The sequence below is a fragment of the Tursiops truncatus genome, chromosome 2 (genome assembly GCF_011762595.2).
Source record: "Tursiops truncatus isolate mTurTru1 chromosome 2, mTurTru1.mat.Y, whole genome shotgun sequence".
Taxonomy (NCBI): Eukaryota; Metazoa; Chordata; class Mammalia; order Artiodactyla; family Delphinidae; genus Tursiops; species Tursiops truncatus.
In genome coordinates, this window is record NC_047035.1 from 24,142,999 (window position 1) to 24,157,063 (window position 14,065).

At 40.1% G+C, this 14,065-nt stretch overlaps 1 protein-coding gene across 23 annotated transcripts in view; it reads right to left on the minus strand.

Moving 5' to 3' along the window:
- The window catches only part of NRXN3 (neurexin 3), a 1,624,030-nt gene that overhangs the window by 861,670 nt on the left and 748,295 nt on the right, over positions 1-14,065 (minus strand). For all 23 annotated transcript variants that reach the window (XM_019920055.3, XM_019920041.3, XM_019920046.3 and 20 more), the window contains one exon: positions 7,505-7,624. In XM_019920055.3, the coding sequence (XP_019775614.2) occupies positions 7,505-7,624 (120 nt within the window). The remainder of the gene's footprint in view (positions 1-7,504; positions 7,625-14,065) is intronic.

Here is a 14,065-nt window from a genome sequence, read left to right on the forward strand (position 1 = left end):
ACCCGTGAGCCATGGCCGCTGAGCCTGCGCGTCCGGAGCCTGTGCTCCGCAACAGGAGAGGCCACAACAGTGAGAGGCCCGCGAACCGGGAAAAAAAAAAAAAAAAAAAAAAATCCTACTTGTACATCTTAACAAACTGTTGCTAAGACCAAAATAAAAGGGCTTCCCTGGTGGCGCAGTGGTTGAGAGTCCGCCTGCCGATGCAGGGGACACGGGTTCGTGCCCCGGTCCGGGAAGATCCCACATGCCGCGAAGCGGCTGGGCCCGTGAGCCGTGGCCGCTGAGCCTGCGCGTCTGGAGCCTGTGCTCCGCAACGGGAGAGGCCACAGCAGTGAGAGGCCCGCGTACCGCAAAAAATAAAAAAAAAATAAAATAAAATAATAATAATAATAATTTGGTTGTCTGAAAATATTTGCCCACCTGGAATTTTAAGCCCTCTAGTCTAGTAATTAGTGCAAATGTTCACTGTGATTATTTCTAATAACGACTAAGTAGTAGCAAATCTAATAATAATGTGAGCTTTCATGTCAAACAAACCTGGATTCAAGTTCTGACTCAGCTACTTCCTAACTGTGTGACCTCAGTTTTCCCACTGTTAAGATCAGGACAATAGTAGTATGGTATTTCTTAGGGACTTTGGGATGATTAAAGGGACAACATCTTTATAAAGGTCATAGCAGAACGTTAGGATTTGACAAATATTGAGGGATTTGACAAATATCAAATACTATTTGATTTGACAAATATCAAATAGTATTAGTTATAATAAAAACTGTTACTACTCCTATTTATGAAGTACTGATCACACTCCTTGTGCTGAAACAAAGGAGGCTAATTCAATTTCATAGTATTAGAGTTAGAATTGGCATTTAAAGCAGTTTGATTCTAAAGGTAGTTAATCTAATGACTATACTATGAAGTCTTTTATAATGTAATAAGTTATATATATTACAAATCAACCTTTTAAAAATATGGTTTATTGTAATTAAATTTCCAAGATAAACGTCTACCAATGGTTCAATGAAATAAGATTTGGGCCCTACTAGGTCTACATCTAGGATCCAGCAAGAGATTCAACACAGGGGATTCTTCCCCAGTGAACTGGGCACCATCATGTGCATTCTACTGAAGAAAATTAGAAAATCTAATGTTTTCTACACTTCGAAAATGCATATCATGCAATGAGAGCACAACTTTTCACCTGAGTGTAATTTTAACCATACAAATGCTTAGAATAAAGACTGGGAAGAAATCTGGTAATCACAAGAGCATTTTCTAAATAGGTACGGGTGGGGCTGAATCCACACAATAGCGAAATACCGTATTCTGACTCGGTGCCAGAATAGGCAGGAACTGAAGAACAGATTTCCTGAGGGAAAAAGTGACCTGCTCCTTAGAATGGGAGCCCTAAGATCTGTGGCAGGAGGGACAGCCAGCTGGAGACCCCAAGGAGAATTAGTCACTCACTCATTCACTCAACACGCGTTGACTGCTGCAGGCTCTGTGCCGTCTCACGGGGAGAGGGAAAGGAGCCAGCTCCTGTCTCAGAGAGACAGGAGAGAGCTGTGGGGTGAGAGAGCTCACCCCATGCAGACACCCACTCTTCAGAACTAAGCTCTAAAGGGCTTGACCACCAAAAGGAAGGAATGCTTTCCTCCAGGTCCCTCGGAGCCCATTGAAGAAGGGCCATCGAGGCCCCACCCCTGACTCAGGCGGCTTCCAGAACCTCCCCTGGCTCAAGGAGGGTTGCTGGACAGGTAAAGCCTGAAAACTGAGGTAGGAAGTAAACACATTACCAAAAACATGAATATACTGTAGTCTCGTATCCTGGGAAATTATCACTATAAATATAACAACGTAGGCTCATAACATAATGCCAGGGTACCTATAGGGACCCAAGAGACAGAATCAGCATACACACACGTCTGTCCCCTCCCTACACAGTCCCACCCCACTCCCAACCAAGGGAGGGGTCTTTGAAAGCTCCCCTGATCTCTGACAGAGACAAATGTTGGCACACGGGTTTATTCACAGGTACAACACCTGGGCAAGAGTATGCCCATGCGATTTGCAAAAGCCTGGGGGGAGAAAAAAACAACTGGGAGGAAATAGCCAAAATGTTAACAGTGGCTATAGTACATTTCTCTCTGCTTGCTGGAACGCCACGTTTCCTTTCCAGCCCTGGTTCATACCATATTTGCTTAGGAAGTATTTACAAACTTTTCAAGACTCATGTCAATGAAAACTTTTCTAAAAGCAGTAGCTCTTCTTAATGGAGCCTCAACCCCAGGGAGAGTTGATCTCACTCCACTTTATGACCTCTCACTGTATACTGTTCATATTTCTATTAAGGCACGTTCATATGTGTCTTCCCCCATTAGACTGTAATGTCTTTAAGAACAGGATGTATCCTATTCATGATCATATCTGCAAATAAGAAATGTTTGGTGAGTGAATGAATGAGTAAATGATAAAGTATGTTCTAAGCAGAAAATAGATGTCTTAATAGTGAACTTCTCAAATATGGCCTAGTTGCTGGACAGGTAAAGCATGAAAACAGAGGTAGGAAGTAAACACATTACCAAACACATGAATATGTTGTAGTCTGATATCCAGGGAAATTATTGCTATAAATATAACAACATAGGCTCATAACATAATGCCACGGTACCTATATGGACCCAAGAGACAGAATTAGCATACACACATGTCTGTCCCCTTGTCTGTGCACTAAGTAATGTGCATATTGCTTATTTTTTTCTGAAGCCTGAATGGGAAATGTGTTTTTAACAGATTTAATCAATATACCAACCTACATTAAAAAAATAAATAAACCTACACAATAAATAAAAAGCAAAAGGCCAGTGAATAGCCAACAGTGCAGCTTAACAGCCATTCCAGCATAAAACTGTCTGAAAAGGCACTTCACACGCCACTGTCTGCACACTCCACAGTGGCTTGCTATTGATTTGTTGCAAGCAAAGAATATCTATTATCACATGCCAGTATGAACCAAGCAATTTCTCCAACAAGTAGCCCACAGTGTACATCGAGCAATGTAGTGTGGGCACCTGGCTGCTGAAGGTGGACTGAGAACCCACATTTATTCCCATCTTTTCACCCCACAAAGCCATTATAAACATCCAATCTATAAATCCAAGAACTTGATCTGTGGACTCACATGCCACAGACTGTCCCACATTCACTTCTCCAGGGCACAGAGCAATAACGAGATTCCAAAATTATACTACTCAAAACAGTTGTCATGAACACGCCTAAAGGTAATAGCTGTGAAGTGTTTAAAATCGCTATTTTCAAAAAGTCCTCCCAAATGATAACTTTTTCGCATATGTGTGGGAATGTGCGAGTGGGCTGGTTTTGCTGAGACCTTGTGTGGAGTTGTGAAGAAGAGAGAAACTCAACAATAGGTTGCCAGTGGGGTTGGCATTGCCATTCAATACAGGAGACGGATCCTGGGTTCACCTGATGGTGTAAGGTCTACAACATACTGAAATTGCTCAGACTCTCTGTCCTGATTTAGAGTACCAATAAGAACTCAATATCCAAAAGGAATCGCCTTACAAGGACCCTTAAAAGGTTTCCTTCCTTTTGTTGCTCTTAAAATGTAACCCCTACAACATGTCACTAAGTGGTATGCAGGTGGTGCTCACCCTCGGGGAAATCAGCCTCTCTCTGCTTTGAAGTTTTCAGAACTGAGGATATTATTTGGAGAACGTTACTTGTGTGTCCTTTTATGGATCTTACTGGACCCTACATGAACTCAACATTGCTCCTGGGATGACTTTGCCCATTGTAGTTTCAAACCAGCCTGAAACATCACCTAATGAAACTCCCTATGATTTTACCATTACATGAAAAGGTGGAAAGTCATGTCTTAAAACTAGATAAGACAATTAATAAATCAATTAGACCTGAGTTTCCAATCAGATGATTTTTGTTTTCTATCCAATACAAGGAAATCGCTCTCATACAAGGTAACCAGCTACAGAGAATACACGTCATATTTTCACAACCACTTATATCAGTTTTACAGCTATCTTTGTAAGAATGAACAAGAAATTTACCCCACTGGCTCCATCAACCCACCATGCTTTCACAAAGAATGACGGAATAAAGTTAAAACCATGCAGGCTTGGTCTATTCATACTAAACAAGACACAATTTTTAAATGTAAACTCTACTCATGGAGGCCGCATCTATATGACAGCACCTCAAAATTGTCAAACAAATGCCAAACCTAGCAAACAGGCAAGAACAAAGCAAAGGTTATAAGTGATAGAACCAATTCTAGAAGAAGTGGGCAAGACTCTAAAATGCAGACATTTCTTTAGAAACTTGCAAGTCACGTCCAGATATAATTAACTTTTCTACATATGATGAACTGAGCACTTTATTTTGAAAAATACCATAGTCTAGCCGTTTCCCTTTTGAACAAGTTTCAATTCTTGGATATGCAATAATAAATAGAGACGTTTTCATTTCTATTAATTGAGGCTCAATCTGCTGTCCTGAGAAACTGCTCAAGGAAAATGAAAGTATTCAAACGTTTTCCCCCGCAAAAACAACTTTAGCCATTAGATTGAATTTCTAACCAATTCACATGGTCTTATGACAGTATTCTAAGGAATATAATTTATTTTAGACGTATGCAACATTCTACAAAACATGCTATTCCCAAGAATTGGGTAAAGGCCAGATTTCCTTGATGTCACTCCACTTACAATGCATGGCCCATTTCTGTTATTTAGGTCAAAGGCAGGCCACCTGTGACATGCATGTTACCAAAGCAACTATTAACCATCTTTGTGCTCTCTCATAGAAGATGCAATCTCTGCTTTTCTCTATATTCCTTCTCTTTCATCCTTCTTCATCTTCTATTCACTTATTTTACCCTTTCTTCTTTCTTTGCAATTTTCCCCACGGCTTTTGCCCATGATAAGCATGAACCTTTTTCAAATCTGCTGGTGACACTGAGGGTTAATACTCAACTCCTGATGCAAGCAAAGCTACCGTGATTTGCTAACAGAGGTAGGCACACAGAGTATTAGATAGGTAACATCATCTTGAAGTTGTTTGTGGAGTAGCAAATTACAACACTAAGGATCCAGGTTGATACAGAGAATAATAACCTATGACGTAAAGAATTGAGACTGATTTTCTTAGGTGGAACAAACTGGCTCTGATGCTAGTTCCCAAAGTGAAGTTACCCCAAATACTTTAATACAGAGACATTCGTTGTAACAATTTTAAGCAACCTACCATTTTGATATATTTGGTTGGGTTTCATTAAAAGTTTACATCTGAACTTCATAGTTACATCACGTATATCTGAACTCCATATATTCCCCACATTCTGCTATTAAAATGTACTTGCTCATATATCCATATAGCCATCCAGTCACAGAAGCCCTGGTCCACTCTCCAAGAGGAGAATAGGCAAGTAGATTATTTTAATGATTTGGGCTCAGAAGTCTTTTACAATCAAAAATTCAACTGCATTGCTTATAGAATAAAGTTCAAAATACATTACCCTAAACCTGGATGTCTTAGAAACATTTTTGAAGGATGAGAAGCTATGGCCACAAAAGAACGCTGACCTTTGCCAATCCTGGTTCTGGTACTTCATCACACACTGACAAATTGTTCAGGTCAGATAATGCAATAATCCTCATCCCAGACTGAGGCACAATCTTTTCTTGACAAAATCAGAAACAATCACAGAAAACTGGAAAGAATCCTGGTTGATTTTTAGCAGAAAACAATGCCTAGCCCGGGTGGCAGAAAGGAACTTTTCAGTGAGCAAAAAATGCATACATACCTTCTGAAGATTGTGCCTGTTCACCGCAGTTAGCGTAACTTACCTTTCTGTCTTTCCTTTGTGCAGCCTCTTCCTGACCGTGGTTTACTGGGAGTGGTATGTATGTGTGATACGGAATAAACTTGTGAGGATAAAGAAGCATTATGCCACCACTTAGGAAAGAAGCCTCCCATGCAGACAAATTGGAGGCAAAAGAAAGAGCATATAGAACAATTCCTCAGGGACTCTGGATGAATCCAATCACTGCCTGTTTCAGAGTGGAAGAGTATTTCCAAATCATAAATATGGAAACAGGACTTTCAATGAAAATAATACCAAATAATTGGAAAGAGCCATCTAATGCCAAAGCCTTCCGCACACAGTGTGTCCTTTGCATTATAAATCCAGAGGCAAATGCTTACGCCTAGATCAATGAGGTTCAAAGAATTTTCTCTCTACATTTCCAGATTCCGCACTTGTTTCTCCTTAGTGTATCTTAAGAGACTGACAGGGTACATAAAGAAAAAAGGCCTATGAAAAAAATGGAAAACAGCACAGGAGACAACTACACACATGAAAAAAGTTGAGAAATAAGGAATCAAGGAAAACCAAATAGACATAACAGAGATAGCATTGTAATTGGCGACTGCTCCCACTTGTACAAACTGTAATGTAACTTTAGTATTTGCTCAGATAACATTACGCATCTTTTTTATAAAACCAACTGATGACAACTATGAGTTCAGGTGATAAAATAAACTCCTACCATGAAGGCTGCATTTAGAAAATGAGAAGGTCAGCAGGACCCACTAAGTCAGGGCTTTTCAACAAATCACTTTGCAATTGGTATTCAGAGATTTCAAGTGTTTGCTCATTTCTAAAGGTGGCCATGTTAGGAGGACGTGGAGACACAGGCTATAGATTCCCACAGAACTGAACTCTCTCCACCGTCAGTGCTAGAATCACCTTCATGAAATCGGTCTTCTCCTAGAATTAAAACAGCTGATGTACCCGAAGCATCACTAGTGGACAAAAATAACAACTGGCTCTCTTCCAATACGAAGCAAATACACAGATACATACATATAACCATACTCACAAAATAGAAATATATATATATAAACAGAATGACTATGTATATATAAACTAAACAGATATCAATAAATTTAGCCAGAGGGAATCTCTGCCTACATTTGAAAGACCCTTGAGAATGCATTAAACATTTCTAGTTGGAAAAAATAATAAACTCTCTTAATGTCTTCATCATTTGGAAGGCCTAAGAAATTCTCTAAACTCAGACTTTTTGAAAAAATAGCTACATTCCTTCAATGTCCTCCAAGTTCTAGGCAATGTAAGTGGGAGAGTCTCAAAATTGTTATCCAGATGATTTAATTAATGGAAAACTGAACTCCTTAGAACAAAAATATTGTCATAATTGTTTTGTTTGTCAAAGGTCATCTAATCTAAAGAAAACAGGGAGTAAGTAAATGGAAAAACATCTAGTATTGTTGAACAAGAAATGTCGCTTTGCCATTAGACCATTAGTCCTTTATTTTCCCAGTTTCTGGATGAGAAATTGCTTATGAATCTTTCAGAAGAGCCATCCTTTTACGTAATGTCCCTTATGGTTTCTCCAAACCTCTGAACTCTTTGAAAATATCCCAAGCATGAAAAGGTTGTACTCACGATCATTGCACTGGTTTCCAGAATAGGAGGTCATGGAACAGTCGCAGGTGAAGCCTTCCCACTGCTGCATACAGACCCCCTGGTTGGCGCATGAATCCTCCTGGCAGGTGGTACTTGGTCCTAGTAATTCATAAGAAGAGCAGGAAAGAAGAAAAAAGGAGAGAGAGAAAAACGTGTTAAAATTAATCAAATTCAAAGCAATCACTTGAATTTACTATTCTCATGCCCCAAAACATTCAAAGACACAACCGCCAAAAATGTCAACTCTATACCATGCAAGAAGAATTCACTACATAAGACAACAGAAATACACACTTAGCCACAAACTATCAACAGTTACACACAGAAGGGAGAGGGCTGAACACACTGTTCTCTTTTTGGCAGACTTTGCAAAAGAGCTTCATCTCTACCATTCAAGTAGGAAGATATCTCACTCGGAGCATGGTCTTTCTAAAGGAACAATGCTGAAGCAGAAAAATGCATTCCCATGATGCTTGTGAATTAAGGCACAAAAGTTCTTACAGTCACTTCGTGACACTAGAAAGATGTGTGACGATAACGAGGAGGAGGAGGAGGAGGGTAAAGCGGCCAGCATGTATTGTTGTTTTGTAGGCGATAAGCACTGGGTGATAAGCACTTTGTCTAGCGTATCTCATGAAGCTCGCCAGTGACCCTAAAACGTAAGGAATTATGATTACCTCTGTACCACAGATTTTAAAAACTAAGCTCACAGAACTAAACTAATTTACCCAAGGTCACACATTGGATAATTAAAGGACCCTGATGTCCAACTTCGGTAAACTAACTCTGAGACTAACTACCTCAGGGGTTCTTAAAGCATAGTTTCAGACCAGATCACCGGGGAAGTTGTTAGGAATGCAAATTATTGGGCCACCCTATACCTACTGAATTAGAAACAACTCTGGGGGGAGGTAGAAATCTGTGTTTGCACAAGCTTCTAGGATTTTATGATGCAGACTAATGTTTGAGAACCAGTGCGCTGCACCACACTGCTGCTGTAGGTTTACAGAAGAATGCATTCAAACAGAGTGTGCACATGCCAGAGGGTGTATTTGAGGTACAGGAAGAAAATATTAGAAATTATGTTCATTTTCTTTAAGTACACCTACCTTGGGGACATTCCCAAAACCTTCTGCAGATATGAGTGAGCAACTGAAAAAGTTTGTTGATCTCTGCCTTACAGACTGCCATCTTTCCTAGGTCATCCTGGGACCTCTCTTTCACCATTCTCTTTTTCACTTCTATCCTCTGCCTTTATCTTGGCATTAAAGATAAACCTACACCTTTGGAATTATCTAAACTAACAGGAAATATCTTAATATTCAGGATAACTCCATGAATTTCCCAGACAGCCTCAGCAAAGGAGGTGGGCCCTTTGACTCATCAAATGTAGTAGTCAGGATCTGATGCAAAAAAGCACTTGACACAGTAAAAATATATCCATTGCAGTAAGTGTGTATTCCACAATTTCCAGGCTAAGCCTCACACAGGCACAGAATATTGAACTATAAGCCTTTCGGGTCCTAAGGATGCATATTCAAAAGAGATGCATGACTACAAAGGGGTTGTCTTCTGGGTGGCAAGACATTTTGTATTTATTCATGAAGGGTAGAAGCAGTACAGACCATCACTCCTAATACAAAGCTGTTAGGATATGACATTAGAAACTTAAGGACAATCACTAACACTGGGGGAGCAGCATAGCTGCTGGGTTTCTGCAGCTGCTATACGCCATGTGGTTCCCCCATGTGGAGATGAAAGGAGGTTCACGGTCATGTTCTCAGTGGGTCTTAAACTTGAGCATTGTGTAGTACAAGGCTCATTAACAATGGCAAATCACGACAGCTTCTTTCAAAGGACAAAAGCTTCTGAGAAGTCCATGGGGCTCCCTGACCAAACAGCTCTCACCAGACAATGGCTAGTAATTCAATTGCGCTCAAGAATCAGAAACACATGGAAAGCTTTCCCTTGAAAGGCCGCAGAACAGCAAAAACTTTGGGAAAACACTAATTCCTTGCATGTTCACTGAATCTGAAGACAAAAGTTTTCCCATGTCTTTCTCTTCCTCTTTAGCCAAATTTTAACCATTTCCTGAGGACCAGCTAAAATGCCTCCTGGATATCAAACATTCCCCAGTAACTTCAGACAACAATTCTCCCACTTCCTAGTGGCCACGGCACGTATTATCCGCATCACTAACGTTTATATATGATAATATTTAACACTTTATTACACATGGCAGTGTACTCTGCTTACATAATCCTCTAATTCTTTCACATTTTTTTACTATTTGTCCCAAAAAGAGTGAATGCTGCCTACAGTTAGAAAGCATGTACTATGCTTTGGTTATGTCCCTGCTGTACCAAGCACGTACTATGCTTTGGTTACGTCCTACGCTGTGCCAGATGCAGAGAGAGTGTTTCAGTAAATGTGGAGCTGATCTGAATTGCAGCCCCCGGATTTGCCATTATCTCATACTTCTAAAACCTGGGCATGGGAGAATGGTTCTTTGCAAAGCAAGCAATCAGTCCCGTTTGTCGGAATCCCATACAGAGGGAATTACAGGCCATTTCCAAAGTCCACGGGATTTGTTTCCCACGCATTAAGGGGCGAATGCCATTCAGAATCGGATAACCCTCAAAGACTTGACTACACGGTAATCGTCTAAGAACAAGGGCAGTTTCAGGGTTTCAGTGAAGACCAGGAGAACCTGCAATGACTTCTCATCCATCTGAGCCAGAAATCCTACTTCCTTTCTAGGGTGAGATCCCAGGGCCCCTGCCTCCTCCTCCAGACTCATTTCCTACCACTCACCTCCAGCACACCACGCTCCAGCCATCCCTTCCTCCTTCCAATTCCTCTCTAACACAATGGTGCTCACAGCGTGGGCCTGAGTCAGAGTCAACAGCACCTGCATCCCCTGGGAGCTTGTGAGAAATGCATGTTTTCAGGCTCCACCCAGACCTACTGGCTGGAGGCGGGGCTCAGGAACCTGAGCTGTGACAAGCCCTCTGCGTGGTTCTGAAGCTGCTCCGTGCCAGGACCCCTGCTCTGACACTTCAAGACCATCCCTACCTTCAAGGTCCTTTGCTCTTGGCCAACCCATAGCCTGAAATGTCCTTCCTGCAGATTTTCAAATGACTGGTTCATTTTTTCTTTAAGTTTCAGCTCAAAATGATCTTTCTTCAGACTATCCTATTTAAGGAAGTCCCCATCAGCATTTCATTTACTCTCCAGCCTATTTCCCACTTTATTTAACTCACAACGATTACATGAACTGTAACTAAGTTATTTATTAAATTCTTTATTGTCTATCTCATCCTTCTGGAATATGAGTTCCTTGAGGGCAGAAGCCTTGTCTGTTTTGCTCACCTTTTATAGCTCTAGTTTCTGATAAAGTATTTGGTGTAAAGTAGGGGCTCAGAAAATATTATTGAATGAAAGAAAGAACAAGACACTACCATATATAAAATAGATAACTAATAAGGACCTACTGTATAGCACAGGGAACTCTACTCAGTACTTTGTAATGGCCTATATGGGAAAAGAATCTAAGAAAGAGTGGATATATGTATATGTATAACTGATTCACTTTGCTGTACACGTGAAACTAACACAACATTGTAAATCAACTATACTCTGATAAAATTTTTTTAAAAAAAGAAAATTCAAAAGATGTTGGAAGAAATTAAAAAAATAAAATAAAAACGTACTTCTACTTAATAGATGAAATTAAAAAAAAAACAAGAGAATAAAAAAGATAAAGAAATAAAGTCATTCTTTTGTGACTTAAAGCCATGTGGTTTTCCTAACTAATTTATCCATAGAATTTACAAGTATCAACTTAAATAAGCAATTTTCTACCTGGAACCAAACATTTTGGGGGTAGTGGTGGTATTTAATTGACCACATTTCCTCTTCTGATTTAACTATTAGACTCATTTAATCTCAGCAGATGTTGGGACAAAGGCTCTTGGGTCCCCAATGCCCAGGGACAGTATGCAATAACTGTGTTGAATGAATACAAGTTTGGACTAGACTCTAAAACACTTTCTAAATGGCAATATAAGCTCCTTTTCATATTTCAAACTATTTAAGGACATCCCTTCCTGAATACACTATATCTTATATCTGTATCTATTTCTCATATTCTCATACTGTCTTCAAAATTGAGAGACAGAGAGAGAGAGAGAGAGAGAGAGAGAGAAAAGGGAAGGGAAGGGAAGGGAAGGGAAGAGAAGAGAAGGGAAGGGAAGGAGGGAAGGAGGGAGGGAGACAGAGAGAGAAGGAAGGAAGGGAGAAGAAAAGAAAGGAAGAAAAAAGAAAAGGTAAAGAAACATACCAAAATGCTCTGGAAAAAAGGAAAAAGAAAAACTTCAAACAATGTTTCCGACTGCACATCCATTGATATAATTTGATCTTATACGAATCAGACCAAGGATATAACAATAACAAAACAAGGGACTTACCTAGCACTTATCATGTGCCAGACAATGTACTAAGCGTGTTTCAGATACTAGTTTATTTAGTCTTCATAAACACATGATGAAGCAATTATAAGTATTAAAGAATCAGAGAAACAGGAACGATTTTCTCATGGAAGACATCCAGAACTTCAAAAACAAAAGAATTTTTTGACTGACGATCAAGTTGGAAGGCAAGGATTTCAGAAAAGTAAAGTAAGTCACAGAACCGTCAGGTGATTTCTTTGCAAGGTCCCACGGGTAACAAGTAGCAGGGTGAGGTCTCAAACCCAACCCACGCGTGCTAACTCTACAACTGATCCACCTAACCTCTGATCCACCTAACCTCTATGGATGTGGATAAACCGGGGGGTGGTGGTGGTGGTGGTGGTGGTGGTGGTGGTGGTGGTGGTGGTGGTGGTGGTGGTGGTGGTGGTGGTGGTGGTGGTGGTGGTGGTGGTGTGTGTGTGTGTGTGTGTGTGTGTGTGTGTGTGTGTGTGTGTGTGTGTGTGTGTGTGTGTGTGTGTGTGTGTGTGTGTGTGTGTGTGTCTTGCCATTAGATTAGCAAGAGTACTCTAACCTACATTTAATGTAAGGATGTGGCTGTTTTAACAAAGAACATTTTCAAATGCTATTTCAGTTCAAAATTCAATTAAAAATAAACAGGAAGATCTAGTTTTGTCTAAGTATATGAACAAAAATCTATATCAAATGTGTATGTTTATAAACATAACAGATATTTCTGAAGACTTAATAATTTTATCTAAAACATTCTTCCAAATCAACCTAAAATTCCAGATACTCTAAGATAACATAAACCTTTGTAATTACATATTTAGAAAGTTTTTAAATTATTAATAGTAACTACAAACTACACTAAAGCTTCAGGGACTCCCTGTATAGGGCTGATGTATTAAATATGTAATGAATCCTCACTAAAATAGTCACATATTCTTTTGAGAACGGATGGTGACTTTCTTTGTGTAGTAGGGAAAGTGACAAGGCAACAGAAGTATGCATGAAAGGACTAAGTAAGTTGTCAATGATGTTTGTAGGTATTTCGGTTTTAACTCCCAGCTCTGTTTTTAGTTTACCGGAAAGCACTGCACTGTCTTTTTTCTTTATTTTTTTCATATGATAACTCTGATGGCTGCCACAAATTTCTCATTATTCTGCTTGAATCTGGGGTTGTTTTTATTTTTAAGAATTGTCCCAGACAGTCATTTCATGCCTGTTACTGCTCAAATCCACCTTTGCTGTACATGCAAACTGACTCAGTCAACTCCTCTTCAAGGTCTCGAAAAATCAAAAGTTGACAGACTGCCTTTTATTACTTGCAGGTCCTTGAGACAGAAGTGCTGTTGGAAGCACAGGACACTTGTATCAGAGTGTATATCTGTTAATGCCTAAGTAGGACTTAACCAAACCTATGCCTCAAACATCCCCGTTTAAAATGGATAAATAACCAGCACCAGCTGGTCTTGGCCATAATGGAAAGATAGGCTTGGTGAGTGGGGGAGCCTGGAATGATACATCTGGGCTGATTCCCAATATCCATTTATCCTAAAGGGCAAGGCTGGTAGCCCACTGGTGGGACCAGGTGGGGCTGGTATAACAATATTCATCATCTTTAATCACACAGCATGAGGTGCTTGTCAAAGGGCTTAGAATCTGTGACTGGAACCTGATTGTGAAGCGTCACCACGGTAGAACTCTGTGCCAGTCAAAGGGTTTGCTGGCCCCATATAAGGCCCAGCTGCCATGGGAAGAAGCTGTATGCGAGCTGCCATGGGCTGCTTAAAGAGATATCTTCCACGTTCAATTTTATTTCCCACGTTTGTAAGTCCATAAACCCTTCCGCTTTTACATTTTAAAATTTACATTGTTTCATAGAGGAAGGATGACTGAGCAGTAATTGTGTGGGAAAGAAAAAAAGAAAGAACAAAAAAAGGAAGATGAATATACATAGATATATGTATCTGTGCACGTGTGTGCATGTGTGAAAGATCCTTACCAACTTCCTGAGCAACCTACAGTCTCTATTGCTAAAACATAAGGATTAAAGTGTTGAGGCTTC